Source organism: Garra rufa, chromosome 18 (assembly GCF_049309525.1).
Source record: "Garra rufa chromosome 18, GarRuf1.0, whole genome shotgun sequence".
Classification (NCBI taxonomy): domain Eukaryota; kingdom Metazoa; phylum Chordata; class Actinopteri; order Cypriniformes; family Cyprinidae; genus Garra; species Garra rufa.
In genome coordinates, this window is record NC_133378.1 from 33196061 (window position 1) to 33211170 (window position 15110).

Genomic DNA, 15110 nt, shown 5'->3' on the forward strand with positions numbered 1-15110 from the left:
TAAACAAGAAATTTGCTGTATTTTAGCCACACTGCGGAAAATGTTGCATTTTAAAAATGATGTGCTACGTACTTGTGAATCTCAGTATCTTATAAAGATGTCTGTTATAGGCTAATGGATATAAACCCTGTGATGTGGATAGAACAGTGAGTGAGCTTGTGCTAGTGTACTCGTAAATGTGCAGTGTGCACCGCAGAGTCTCATTTTTATCCTGAGTCACCCTGCACAGCTTAACTGCCAAGACTGCAGCGAATACTATATTCCACCGATTTGTACACTGTTACAGCACAAGATCGTTATCCTATAAATGAATTCGACCACATAGCGAATTCTAAATTATATCTCCCTTGATCGAGGGAGGAAGCGTAATAAATTTGGTATTATGTCTATCTATAAAATTGATATCAGGTGTGAAAAAAATATCCTTGTTAGTCACCCAATTCATTTTAATCTCTATATAGTTTTTTTTTACCACACAAAACTGAAATTTCAAATAAAGCTGGACTAAGATTTTAATTTTAGAATTTCAAAGCCACTTACAAAACAGACAAACAATTAAACAGGGTTTTATTTTTGTTTTATTTTCATAATGCATTGTTCATTTAAAAACAACATTATATCATCAAACAAATTGCATTTATACATGTATAATGATAACATTAGAACACAATAATAGAAAAAAATACATAAACGTAAGTGCAAAACAGTGGCGATGGAAGCAACTTTAGCATCAAGGTACCACGCCCTCGGAACAACACAGATAAATGGTCTTTAGCTGCATTTATACTATGTATTTTTTAAATATATATTTGTGATACGGTCATTTATAGACCTTGTTGAGGAATGTTTTATATTTAACACGCTATATTTGTTTGTTCTGTATATGCCACAGCGTAATTATTCTAATAATTTTATTAGATGCATTGATTCCCACGATACGCTGCAGCCTCCCGCCAAAGCTTTCAATTATTTATACTTTGACATAAGATTTTACTTTCACTTTTGTTCAGAGAATCTAAATTATATTGCTTCCGCAATCTATTACAAGGAGACATCATCTCCACGCCATAATCAACAAGCTGTCACGCCTTCCTATAAAACACATAATGAGTTAATGAAACGGCATAAAAGCACAAATATAGTGTCAATTGCTTTCTTTTGCTTTTAGTTGTTATGCTGTATCTAAAACTTTAATTAGTTGTTTTACAACTGAAAAGAGAGGCATAATGGCACTCATTATTTTAAGTCGAGTCTCTGTAAACTACTTAACTAATATAACATTGTAACAGCTTTAATAGCTATTTGTAGTACAAAAGTAATATTAAGAGTACGAATTACCCACGTACTGTTATTTAGTGTGTCTGTATTTTGATAATGTCTGGTGTTCCCACAGAAAACAAGGCGGAAAAAAAGCCTGACCTCATGTGGCCGATTTCATAGTGGGCCTAACACTGACAATGACTGCAGACTCAAATCAACATATTTCCAAGTGTCGCAATATGCTTAGAAGAAAAATGAATTCCAAAATACAATGATTCACATATTAACTGCAAAATGATTAAGCGGTGTCATTTTGTACACAAAAGTATTGCGTTAAACCATTTAATAGATTTGTAGGGTTTTTTTTATGTGAGCCAGTACTAATCATTTTAATTACGAAGCCAAATTAATCGAAAACATTTACATTCACAAATATAACAGTTTTGCTTTTAGTTTTAGTAAATTATATTTTCAGTTTCCAAGATTTTTTGTCTCGTATTGCAACAACTAGAATTAAGTTTGATAGAATCGCAAAAACTGCAAATTGCATAAACCAAAAATAGAAAATAAAAATAAAGGGAAGTATAAATAATTTCCAAAACTTGTTTAGATTTTGTTATGCGGATGCCTTTTAAAAAATATCGCAGTAAAAATTTTTAGAGCTAACAATGCATTTTCAAACCTTTATCTCCTGCGATTTTAAGAGCTAACAGAGTTTGTGAATAGTCACTCGTCTGTTTTCTAGTGTATTCGACAGAGGTTTGATGAGACTTCTTTCACAAGCGTAGTGTTGGTTTTATGTTATACCAAGAACTCAACTGCAGTTTTATTAACGACACGTTTATGAACAATCAAATGGTCCTCGTAAAAATTTATTGAAGGACATAAAAGCATGCACGACCACTTGACGAATATAGCCGCAGTTGTGGTGCGTTTTCAGGCGTCTTACTATTCCCACCGCCCCGATTTGTTTAAAACTCCATTTTATGGGGGATATCCCAATTGTATTTATTTGAAACTCGTGGAAAATAGGACTTCAGTGCGTAAAAGCGACCCTCTAGACAGCACAAGAGCCGTATATTTGTCAATATTATTCCATTGCGTCCTTTCCAATTATATATAATTAATAGTGAACCTGAGAAAGAATTATACAACTGTTTCTTTTTTTTTCTAATTGTTTTAATAAATAACATTGTGCAGTGAGGGATGCGCACAAGGCTAGCCACAGCACAGTAGCATTCTCTCGACAGAGATTGATTACACCAACAAATAGTGCCCTTTCTCAGACCGTTAACAGACACACTCTGCTGCTTCTAAAGGCTACAAATGACTATTTATCCTAATCGTTTGCATCATAATATATTAGAAACACACCGTCGTCATATATTAAGGCTCGATAAAAAAAGACAACATTAGTATTAAGCAACCTACTGCAAGCTCGAAGTGCATTGCTGTTCCAGGAGAACGCGCGCATTGATCTGCTGTGCAGTTTTTCTGGGGGTAAATGCAATCACGTGTTCCATAGGCGTCCAATCCCAGCTGGGGAAGCTTTCTGAAATAATTACCTGTCTTGATTGTTCTACGGTCAGATAAAAAAGTACACATACACTCCATATAATAATCGGATGCATGTAAAAGAGAAGGGAAACATCGCCATGTCGGCTACGGGTCCCATAAGTAATTATTATGTGGATTCCTTGATCAACCATGAGAGCGAGGATGTTCTGGCGAGTCGTTTCACAGCCACTGGTCCGATATCCTCCAGCTCACGCCCGACGCCCCTGGTACCGGAATGCGCGGATTACCCGTCCTGCAGCTTTGCCCCGAAACCACCAGTCTTTACTACCTCGTGGGCCCCTGTTCACTCCCAGTCGTCAGTGGTTTACCATCCATACACTCACCAACCTCACCTAGGCACAGACTCAAGGTACGTTCGCTCTTGGCTGGAGCCTATCCCCGGTACCGTGTCTTTTCCAGGATACGCAGGGAATAGCAGGCACTACGGGCTGAAGCCCGACACCTTCCAGGATCCCCGTGCTGGAGACTGTTTGGGCTCGAACGGACGCACTTACACGGATTATCTCTATTGCTCCGCCGTCGACATTCGAGAAAAGCAGCAGAACCCACCATCGCCTGAGACGGAGAGTTTGTCTTCCGGGAAGCACAAAGACGACAAGGCAGAATTAGACCCAAGTAAGTTAGAGCTATTCTTGTTTACAACCGAGAATGGGATGCTTCCCAGTTTATTGCGTTCGCTTGGTGGTTGGCTGTTGTCCGTCGTAAAACCAAGTTCTATACCCTTTCATCCTCTGTGCTGTTCTCGGCCGACTCAAGTCTGCTTTGGGGCTATCCATTGATGACAAACGCCATAGGATTGGGTTGTAAAACGGGTTGTGAGCTATAAAAATGGTCTCCTAAAAAGCCAAGTCTGGCAAAGACGGTTGCATGTGATGTTTACAAATAGCCGTACTATTATCATTATCATTAATTTTAGCACGATATAGTTTTATTACTGTGCTTTATTTAATGTGGAGTTTTATCAATTTAGCCTGCCGTTGGCTCAGTAACAACATAGGCGGTTGTAAAGCGAGGATGCGTATTAACAATTCAAATTAAGTATTTATATGTCTAATTTTGGGTTTCAAGTGTGATGTATTTTATTATAACCTATAAATGCTAATATTACACTTGTTTTGAATTATACTTGTCGTGGACTGTATTACAACATAACTACTGAAGTGTCAAATTAAAAAAAAATTAAAAACCGGGGGCTGTTGTTTTGAACGATTCAATTCAATATAATTTACATATAAATGAAACATAGCATTTACATCAAGAAACAGCACGTGAAATGTTCACAGTGCATTCACTGCATAGCAGAACTTTGAGGGTAGACTTGTGAAGGCTTGAGTCACAAGCCTTTGCTTTTTTATGGGCCTATAAAGCAAATAGGTACATTCACCAGTTTACAGCGCCATTTCTCTCTAAGAGTTTGCAAAGCTATAAGCTAAGAGATAGGGGGACCTCCTATGAAATTACCTAGTATTTACACGTATTAAGCCTGAATATTTAATGGAAGACTAATCTAAAATGAGAAGTGTTGTTAGGTGCTACAGTTTTAAAAAATATTGTTTTATACACATGGCTGTCATAAGCAAGAAAGAATAATACTTGCATAATAATAATCCGGTAAAATGCGACACTCATTTATTTTGGACAGCGTGTTTGTTTACAGCAGCACCTAATCACACTTTTTATACATTGTTTTTCAGATAATCCTGTGGCAAACTGGATCCATGCGCGCTCAACTCGAAAGAAGCGTTGTCCGTACACCAAGTATCAAACACTCGAACTCGAAAAGGAATTCTTATTCAATATGTACCTCACAAGAGACCGGCGATATGAGGTAGCGCGGGTGCTGAACCTGACGGAGCGACAAGTCAAAATCTGGTTCCAGAACCGACGGATGAAGATGAAGAAAATGAACAAGGAAAAAAACGACAGTAAAGAACAATAGACCAAAAGTCATTCATCGGACACAGACTGAAGGAAAAATCATCATTTAGTATCGTTATGAGTCATAACATTTGCACCTTCGGCCCATAACAAGAACAGAGAAAACGAAAAGGCTATCCTATATGGATGCCCTTTAAAACGTGATGATATAAGTATGATTTAATGTAAGTGTAATTTTACATCCTGACTTAAGTCATATTAATATTATACGTAGTTTGGATTGACATAGCATTTCTTTACTCACAAACACAAAAGTGGACTCTGCAGAGAGGCTGCCCCGAAGTTTCAGAGAGAAAATACTTGAACTACTTTATTTTCAAATTCCTAATTTATGCTCTCTACGTGGTAGTTTCTTTTCTATGCTTCCATTATTTGTAGGAGGTTTGAAAGCCGAGTATTTTATAAAGAATAACATTTCTGTAGTAAAAAAAAAAAATATACGTGTTTGCGTCGATGTGCTTAGTTTGTTTCTGATGTACCTGTTTGTGTATTTTACATTCTTTAAACTGTCAATGAGTTTCATCATAGATTGTAGATATATCCAAATATATACAACCATGTTAATATGACTTTTGTGTCTCTTTCCATTTATTTGACCGCACAAGGAAGGCATACTGTTGAATGTGTGCTATCCAGTTATAGTATAGAGTTTGGCCTACACATACAATTTTTTCATGTGGAAAGTACCGAGGTTGGAGTAAGTGCACATTGGCAAGGCCATTGTAAAGAGGTTGTTTGTGTGACCGTCGAAATATCAGATTTGCACAACCCACAAAGATCAAATACCGAAACGCCTGTGGTAGGCCTTATACACTCCCGTGCTTTATTTATTGTTATTGTTGGGTATGTAATTGCAAGGTTTCCAAGCACTCATTTTTCTCATTTTTAATTTTATTTCAATTTGATTTTGACATTTAAATAAACATAAATAGATAATTATTTTATTGTTGTTTGTAGTTGTAGTTCTAAACATTATGCATAACATTATGCATTAATATGACAAATAATGCGTGTAAATCTGTGGTACCAATGTCAGCGCCACAAAATTAATAATTTTTTACAGAAATGTCAACAATCTTTTGCAAATAAATATATTTTAAAAAATGGCATTAATGGCTTGTTTTAATCAGACCGAGGGCTCAGTAAAGTAAAAGTGGGTTGACGGCCATGTAGAATCCGCGTTGTTGGTGTTTGAACTTAAATGTAATTATTTTAAAGAGGCCTGTCCTTTGAACTTTTTTTTTTTAATTTATGGCTAAACTTGTTCAAGTCACCATTCTTATCTTACGGCAACTGCAACATGGGTAATTGTAAAGTCGTTTGATGTTAAATATTTTGCACTTATTTATATACGAGTAGCAGCTGTGGTATAGATATAATTAAAGTTCATATGCTTAGCACTAGCCTTGCGCTGGGTTGAAATTGCCTTTTTGTGGGCCTTAACAATACGAACAGGATGCGGCTATTTCAAAGCCCGATCGACCACGTTTCCGCCCCAGAACAAAAATGCTAGTTTTACAACCCTGTTGGAGCTTGGTGTTGTTTGTCTCAGATGCAGACGAACAAAGCCAACCTGGCTAACTGGCTAGACGTCTGGGCTAAATTACTTTATGGTTTAATGGACGTTGGTGGTGGACCCTCTCAAAGAGTTCTGCAAAGCCATTTAGTCCTTTGGGCTAACTAGAGGCAAAAGCAATCCACCAACACCACAAGATGCATTCAGAAGTCGCTCCAAGTCTTTAAACGACGCTAAACCGAAAAAGCTTAGTTTTCACTTAACACACGCTTGTAAAGCTAATTTACAGTGTCCATACTGGTGCTGTAAGCCTTTAAATCATGCATTCGGTACTGCTAAAAGTGTTATGTGTTTCCACAGTCCAACGTTTCCTATAAAGGTGCATTCAATAGGCTTTCTGTCATTGTCCTAATTTATTTGGATTACTGCATGTTTTGCGGTGCGAATTGTGTGGCCTTGGCCTCCAGTCAATGATCATTTGTAAAAGTTACCCTCAAGCACACTAGATGGCGCTATTGACTCACGGTTAACGCGTTTTGGGCCGCTAAAGCCTGGGAGTGTGCTACAAGAAGAGTGCTGAAAGAATGGCCTTCTCTGTGATTAATCGCACTTTTGGCTTTATCATATTCTTAAAACAATTGTTCGTTTTAAATGCAGTTTTTTATGTTGTCTGGAATGTTCGTGCTATGATGCTTTCTCCGTATTTCTTTTGTTTTGTCAAAATCCGACGATGCTTTTAGAAAGCACAGTGTCAATTTGATTGCCGCAGTGTATAGCTGGCACAATTTATTGAAGGCGCTGGGAAATCGTAAGATGTTCTTGTTTACAAATGTCGCTTGGTATGCTTTCCATTTATTTACTCATTTTTGGATACCGTTTTTATTTTTAGTCTGTGTATTTGCTCTGTGCCACTTGTTTGATTACTAGCGTATACGTTTTAAAGATGACATTGATTTTATAATCAGGGCCTTTAAATTTCAGTGTAACTGTCCCTTTTAAACAACAATGTGATACAAAAACTCATGTTAAGTTAATTACTGTTATAAAACAAAATCTAATAACAACAATAAAATATTGATTATTAAAATAATTGTATTAATAACCTAAATGCATTCGTTTTTAATTTAAAATGAATTACAATTATTTAGCAATTTACTATGTTTTAATATTTTTTTTCGTTGCAAAAAATAAATACGTACTCCATGGTAGCTATGTTCCTGTAACTGAGACAATGACCCAGAATCTGCATCTTTATAGACTGTGAGATGTCTATAAATTTCCTGTGTGTGCCTTTCCCGTTTAACAGCGAAGTGTAAAAATTGTCAAGTAACGACACAAAACCACATGCTCATATTTTTGGAAGGACTTTAAATGAGTAAAGCTGAAATAAACAACACGCCATTAATGTGTCTAGTAAAATAACGAGGCATCTATTGCGCAATTTTATTGTGTCGGGGCGGCAGATTTACAACTTTTTAGTATGGTTTAGGAGGGCCAAGAGAGGCTTGCGTGTTCAGCTTTTCTCTGTGTGTTAGCAATCTAACACAAATAATCAAAGTAGGCGTCACAATTAATTGTCACAAACTTTAATAATAGCAGCAGTAATAATAATAAATAATAATAGGCTTAAAATTGTACATATTTTCCATTGGCGTTATTATTGTAATTTGTGTTTAGTTAGCTGGTTTGCGGTGTCAGTCGCTGTAGCCGTTTCTTCGTAATGTTCGTACACTTGAGTAATGTTGTCCCTGTGGGTTATGGCTCGATACACAGCCTTATAAACCCATCAGAATGGATGTGTAATGGTCGGAGCGTACACGGTCATTTAAAAGAAAATTATACCTAGTTATAACATAAATAAAATATCAGACAAATTGTTTCAGCGTGACCGCAGGACTAAAATGACCAGCACGACCAGTATGAAGCTGCCGTAACCTGCGGTTATGTTCTAAGGCAGATGTTAAAAGCTTAAATGATTACTTCGTTTAATACGTATAGCCGATGTTACTCGATGATAATTAAAAAACACAGACAACTGTGTTTCCCCCTTCAAGGTAGACGCCTGTGGACGCACTGGAAAGATGAGGAGCCAAAGGGTGGGGTGTAGGGGACAAGGGGTGGGGGGTGAGGGGTCTCATTGTAGTGGGGGTGGCTGGTGGGAGGCAAAAAAAAGTACGAGCTTGTGACTGAGCCGTCGGAGCTAGCCAGCTTTAACCTTAACACACATCCACCGTGCACGCCATGATTTGAGGCTGCAAAAGGAAAAGGCTGGCGATAGGAAGAGAGAGAGAGAGACTAAGCGAGTGGAGCTGAAGTGGGAGCTGCCTCAGATTGTCCGAAGGGGCAGCATTTCTCCATCTAGTTCCGGTTGCTCTGTCTGCGTTGCATGCCATTTGGAACTGCAACAATAGGTTGCCACCATTCAGAGAGGGGAATTTATTTTTGTTTTTCAAACAGACTGACTCATTTTAATGCTAGACAAACATGAGCTCTTATTTTGTTAACCCTCTTTTTTCCAAGTACAAAGGCGGCGAAACATTAGAGCCAACTTACTACGACTGCAGGTTTCCACAGAGCGTTGCCCGAAGCCACACGCTTGTATACGGACATGGAGCAGCTGCGCCGGGGTTTCAACACCCGTCGCATCACGTACAGGACTTTTTCCATCACGGAACCACAGGTATCTCCAACCCCGGCTATCAACAGAACCCTTGTGCGTTGGCATGTCACGGAGACGCTACGAAATTTTATGGATATGAAGCTCTTCCGAGGCAACCGCTTTATGGTACCCAGCAAGAGGCCAGCTTAGCGCAATATCCAGACTGTAAATCGTCCAATAGCACTAACCCTGGAGAAGGACAAGGCCACTTAAGTCAGAACTCCTCTCCGAGCCTCATGTTCCCATGGATGCGGCCTCACGGTTAGAGCACTTACTATTTCACATTTTGTTCATTTACTGTGTCTATGTGACTGCGTCAGTGTGTCAAAAGCCTTATTCTTGTGTAGCGTGCAGAGATCAAAACACAGGTGGGTTATGCTTTTCAGGGTGCGAAACTATACTTAATAGTAGATATTACAGCGTTTTGTATTTGTTTACCTCACTGGACCATCAATAGATATTTGTAAAAACGAATGTAGTGGTTTTGATAGTTGGTCCAGACTGTAGACAGAGCTGGATGGACGTTATCCTCAGATAATTCTCGCCATAGTTTAAAACGACAGCTTGTTTTTTTTTTTTTTTTCAAATTTGTGATTACTAAAAGGAAAGTGAAACGATTTGTGATTGTAATGTGTAGTGGTAACGAGTAATGGCAAAAGTTCGAGTCAGTTTGATTTCAATTGACGTTGTTCGATTGTTTCCATTGGTCTGCGTTTCCCTCTTGTTGAGGGAAAAAAACAAAAATGAATAATCTAAAACAAAAATAAAAAATCTTGAAGGTCAGTAGTTAGTCTGCCGAGAAAATTATATTCTAAAAGAAAACTTTTTAACACCTACTTATGTCAAGTGTATCCGAGTATGTATGAGATGTATTATCCTACTTTAAAACAAACTCGTAATGAACCTGAATGAGGACATAAATGTGTTAAATCTATTTATTTAGTTTGAGTGACGGATGCTATTAAAACCTGTATGTGTTTGTCTGTCTGTCTGTCTGTCTGTGTGTGTGTCTGTGTTTGTGTGTGTGTGTGTGTGTGTGTGTGTGTGTGTGTGTGTGTGTGTGTGTGTGTGTGTGTGTGTGTGTGTGTGTGTGTGTGTGTGTGCGGGTGCTTGCTTGCTTGCACCAGGTTAAGTGCAATTCTGTGCGTTGCTGACCTGAATTAAAGCTGATGTCAAACTCATATATAGAAACGGCGCATTTACGGGAAGAAATCAAATTATGTGACATAGATCTACTAATAAGAAATCCACTGTATTGTAGCGTATTAGTTAGATACCCAAGACAACTGCAGTGTATGCCCACAACTGATATATTTTGAGGCAAATCGTAGCAATGATGATATTGCACTATAACGCACACTCTGACGCAAACAAGGCTATTGTGTGCCAGTATTTGTCTGTAATATGTTGAAGTGTGTGTGTGTGTGTGTGTGTGTGTGTGTGTGTGTGTTTGGAAAAAAATAAAGCTGGAATTTTAAACAATTCTAATCGTTTATTATTTTTTTGTTTAGACATATAAAGACATGTAGCTAGCAGCTTGCTATTGATGTTTCATTCATGTTTTGTAACTGCAGCCCAGAATATGTAAATGGAAAGAGAACGAAGCCATAAAGACATGTAATTGACAGATATTTTTGTTTCACTCCAAAGCTCCTGGGAGACGCAATGGAAGGCAGACATACAGCCGTTACCAGACTCTTGAGCTGGAGAAAGAGTTCCTCTTCAACCCATACCTCACACGCAAGCGCCGTATTGAAGTGTCCCACGCGCTGAGCTTAACCGAACGACAGGTGAAGATCTGGTTTCAGAATCGCCGAATGAAGTGGAAAAAAGAAAATAACAAAGACAAATTTCCGGGCCAGAGAGGAGAGGCTGAGGCAGAGGCAGAGGCCGAAGAAGAGGGCAACGAGGACGGTGAGGTGGAGGAAGGAGAAGACAAGGAAACGGAAGAGAAAGAGGAAAGCAAGGAGTGATTTTATGGTCTTTTTTATGGTTATATGGCAGATATTGGAGAGGTCTCGCGAATGGGCAATGAAAGAGAAGACGCGCCAATTTTATTACAAACAGTTGGGTCAAAAAGTGAGAAAATCCCCCTCTATACAAAAGTACCCTAAAACCTGCCCAAAGAAAAAAACAGCGTTTTTTTTTACCAACACACGAGGACTTTTACCATTAGCGAAAAGTGGATCTGTGTATTTGACAAATTACTCAAAGAGACAGACTAACAGGAACACAATAACCCATCGTTTTACTTAGGGAAATGTAAGCAGCATGAGAAGCATTTAACGGAGTTAAACATTTATTTTATACTTGATGAGGATGTTTGGGGGGGAAACCGACTAAGATGCAACCAATTGAAATACTGAACTAATTGCATCAGCTTGTAACTTTTAAAAACGATTGGTCTTGTATATAAAATCAGGCCACAACATGCTGACATTACGAATCAAATTGACAGAAGAATAGATTATTTGTTCAGTGCAACACTATTTCTACAATCCGAATATGGCAATATTGCATTAGTGCCATGTGCATGGAGAAAGGGGGTGGCAAGTGTAGAAAATGCATTCTGTATTACATACTTTATCGATTACTTAACTGTTCTTTATTGTTATTCTATGTGAGTGGGCGAGGTTACAGTTTGTATTTTTTCGATTATTTTATCGGACTCACTAGAGATTGCAATCGTTTGAAAATCTCGAAAGAAGCTACCTAATCATGGGAAATTTGCAATATACATTTCTACCTAGAGATTTCATAGACTCTTGTTTTGTAGTATATTAAACCTAAGTTATGTAATTTACCCTTTAAACACTTATGATGATCGAGCTCTTTGAAGTCTTCGGAAGACACGAATAGCTCGAAGCCAATCTTAACTATTTTAAAAGATTGTACCACGGCACTACCTAAAAACAAAGTTTTGCTAGCAAGAATGAATTGCTAATTTATTCTACATGCTGCTTTGTTGAAAATATTTAGACATTTCCCCCAACAACTTAAACTGCCTATAGAAAATGCACATTTATGTGTAGATGAACAAACACGCTAATTACTACCCTACCTTATCAAAGGAAAGAGTCATTTATCGTGCTGGTGTTATAGCGTAGATTTTGAATTGCACTGAGTATAACCTTCATGTACGTCTTGTAATATCTTGCTGTTATCAATATGCTCGTTTTACTTGTGTTCCTCGTGTGAATATAGACAAATTCGTGTGTGTCCACGCCATTGTTGTTGAAATCAACAGAAGAATAAACAAGATGGCTCATTCTCTCACGTCTCTTTTTTTGTTGTTTGAATCCACATGCTGAAGTTACAAAATACCCCAAACTGCATCTTTTTCGTTTAAATTCATAATAAATACTACAAATGCAAGACTCAAAATCTTTTTATAGTATAGCTTGTATTTCATGTCTGTGTAGTGTCTGAAATGACAACTGCGACCAACAATAATCAAAACATGATGTTTTTATAATTGAAACCTTCGCTGGGCATTATTATTTGTAGGAATGTATGTTCATACAACATTTCACGCTTTGGAAGTTTGTTTTTATATCACAAATATTAATGCAACTATAAATAGTTAACTGCTTTCATAAGGGGTTTCAAGTTGAGTTTTGAATTTCCCGTTTAATGAGAAATATTACCAGTTCCATCAAAATGGCGTAATCGACTACAGTAAGACGAAATCCATCATTTAAAGCAGATCAAATTCTAAATTGTGCAAAATATCATGCTTTTATCATGCAGTTTTGTCAGGTTCTCAATATATACAATTTCAAGGCAGCAAATATTTCAATTTCAGTTCAGTTCTTTATTTTATACAATTCCACCTCAAGTAACAATCACAGTCGCGTAACATATATATTTAGCAAAAAAATTTTTTACATCAGTACCAGTAACATTTCCAAATGATGGCACATTTCAAAATAATAATAAAAAGTAAAAAATGTCAAAGGTTAACAATCTGTTTATAAGTACACTTTGGTTCCTGTTGTTAAGAGGCATTACTCGAAGCAAAATAGCAGCACTGGGAAACATATAAGCGGATAGGTCGCAGGTCTCGGCCTTGCTAGGAGACATTGAAGAAAGCTACACTTGTGCTGATCTTCTGTAACTGATAAAGGTTACTAAAACCCTGTACATATCCTCACAAATACAGACTACTCTTTTTATATTTTTAAGATTTTCAGTCCTTTCATGTCCAACAAACAGTTCTGCAACAAAACAAACTTTCCGTTCCATGGAAACTTTCCATTCTTTAAACACTATTTATATACAAAAACGCAGAACTGAAATACTTACTAGTGTAACTTTGGGTGTTTACTGAATGCGCCTTCTAGAGGACAGATGAACTAGAATATTGTCATTGTCAATTTGGACATGCCAATGCCTGTTATATTCAAAGACGAGAAGACCATAAGCAATATTTACACTGCATTTATTTATCAGACAAAAGAATGCATTTATTTATCAGACAAAAGAAAATCTGACAGAAGGTGCCGTGAGAACAAGAGAAATCCAATGAGTAGCTTAAAACGTGTAGTTAATCTATGTTCATGGTAAAGTGATGACATTTATAATGTTATCTATTATAATATTACTATCATTATGAAAATCCTGGCTTGGCCTACCTTAAGCGCGAGTGTTGAAACGTGTTGTCTCTTTTACAACTTTTAATGGCAGGTCATAACAGTAGTCTAGTGCCCAATAAAGCAAGCCGCAATTAGACGAGTCGATGACATCACAAAGACCAGGCTAATATATACAGAATATGGATATAATAATAGAATACTAGAATTTAATTTAAATACCACAGATTTACTGGGTATTATAGGTAAAGAGCTTGCAACGTGCCAAACCACAGTCAAGCAAAGTACTCAAATGTGAGATATTTACAAACGAATATTAAAATTACGTATCTCAAAACATAAATCGATAGGAATTATTAAAGTGTGCCTGCAGGTAGGCGCTTAAAATCTCAAGACAAGCGACATCTGCGTAGACCAATACAATGATACTTTTACATTTTTTATTTTTTTAACAAAATGCAAAGCTAAGATTCTTGCACATTTTCTTGCATTTGCATGTAAGCGATATCCTAATACTGATCATAATAATTAACGTAAGCTGTAAACAGTAGTAACCTGCAATTGTTACTTTAAAGAGCTATTTCCACCTCATTTAATCCATGTATATATAAGTTTTAACAAATATGTTTTGGTGGTAAAAAAGTAGGCTAATATATTTAGGTTGATTCGGTGATATTAAATAATATTTGCAACTTGAATAAAACCAGTTAACATGGATGTTACCATGTTTAGGTTACCATTTTGAGCGTAATTGTTTATTTGACTCTCCTTTTGTTGTTATGGTTTGGGATGTTTCCCTGTTGTAAAAAGATATTATTAGTTAAGGCATAGACCTTTTCAGGAAGTTCCTGTGGTAGTGACAATTGTAGTGGTCATTGTCCATCCGCCTTGTCTTTGTATTGCACTGCTGTTACATTCCAAATGAGGGCTTTACTATACCTGCAGTAAACTTTATTGGTGGTGTAAACCCGACAGTGTCGCATCCGGGCAGACGTTTTTGCCTTTTGATTTCTGTGCAGTGCAGACAGGCTAGAACAAGACACAAGGGAAGCAACGTGGACGTGGGACTGCTTTAAGTGTATGTATGCATGGGTGTTTGTATGTTTGTATGATTTTTTTACATTTTATTTATTTATCTTTTTTAACTTTTCTAATAGTATAAGTTGTCATATGTACACGCATGTACTCTGTTTATGGTTGTTGTGCTATTAAATTAGAAAAATAGTAATGAAAAGGAATTAATTAGAGGGAAAAACTTACCCGGCTCTTGGCTATTCTCATTAGATAATTAATATTATAGTTTTTTTGTTTCTAAAAGCATAATTCGATATTTGTATTATTTCCATTTGCATTCTGTTTATGTGTGTGGCATGAAACTAAAAAGATACAGTGAAAAGTAGTGAAAAGAAATTAATTTGATGAGAAACTTATATGACTTACATGGACTTTGCTAACTTTTGCCGATTGGTTTAAGCTATGAAATCGTTAAGTTAATGTGTATTACTGTCACAAAATAGACTTGGCGTTTTGTTTTGATTTTGTTTTTGCACACTTACAACTGTCTGCG

General features: G+C 36.9%; 2 protein-coding genes across 2 annotated transcripts; both read left to right on the plus strand.

The window, feature by feature from the left end:
- Positions 1-2845: 2845 nt before the first annotated feature.
- hoxc9a (homeobox C9a) lies at positions 2846-5345 on the plus strand. The gene is made up of 2 exons (XM_073823251.1): positions 2846-3453; positions 4533-5345. The coding sequence occupies exons 1-2, from the start codon at positions 2886-2888 to the stop codon at positions 4775-4777; spliced, it is 813 nt and encodes a 270-aa protein (XP_073679352.1). The 5' UTR covers positions 2846-2885; the 3' UTR covers positions 4778-5345.
- Positions 5346-8518: 3173 nt separating this feature from the next.
- Positions 8519-12222, plus strand: hoxc8a (homeobox C8a). Its single transcript, XM_073823126.1, has 2 exons — positions 8519-9212; positions 10602-12222. The coding sequence occupies exons 1-2, from the start codon at positions 8777-8779 to the stop codon at positions 10922-10924; spliced, it is 759 nt and encodes a 252-aa protein (XP_073679227.1). The 5' UTR covers positions 8519-8776; the 3' UTR covers positions 10925-12222.
- The last annotated feature ends 2888 nt before the right edge of the window (positions 12223-15110 follow it).

Bases quoted from the DNA above. Each gene is read 5' to 3' on its own strand.
- hoxc9a (XM_073823251.1), top strand. From the start codon at position 2,886: ATGCATGTAAAAGAGAAGGGAAACATCGCCATGTCGGCTACGGGTCCC. The intron at 3,454-4,532 runs GTAAGTTAGAGC...ATTGTTTTTCAG, and splicing joins CAAGGCAGAATTAGACCCAA to ATAATCCTGTGGCAAACTGG.
- hoxc8a (XM_073823126.1), top strand. From the start codon at position 8,777: ATGAGCTCTTATTTTGTTAACCCTCTTTTTTCCAAGTACAAAGGCGGC. The intron at 9,213-10,601 runs GTTAGAGCACTT...TTCACTCCAAAG, and splicing joins CCCATGGATGCGGCCTCACG to CTCCTGGGAGACGCAATGGA.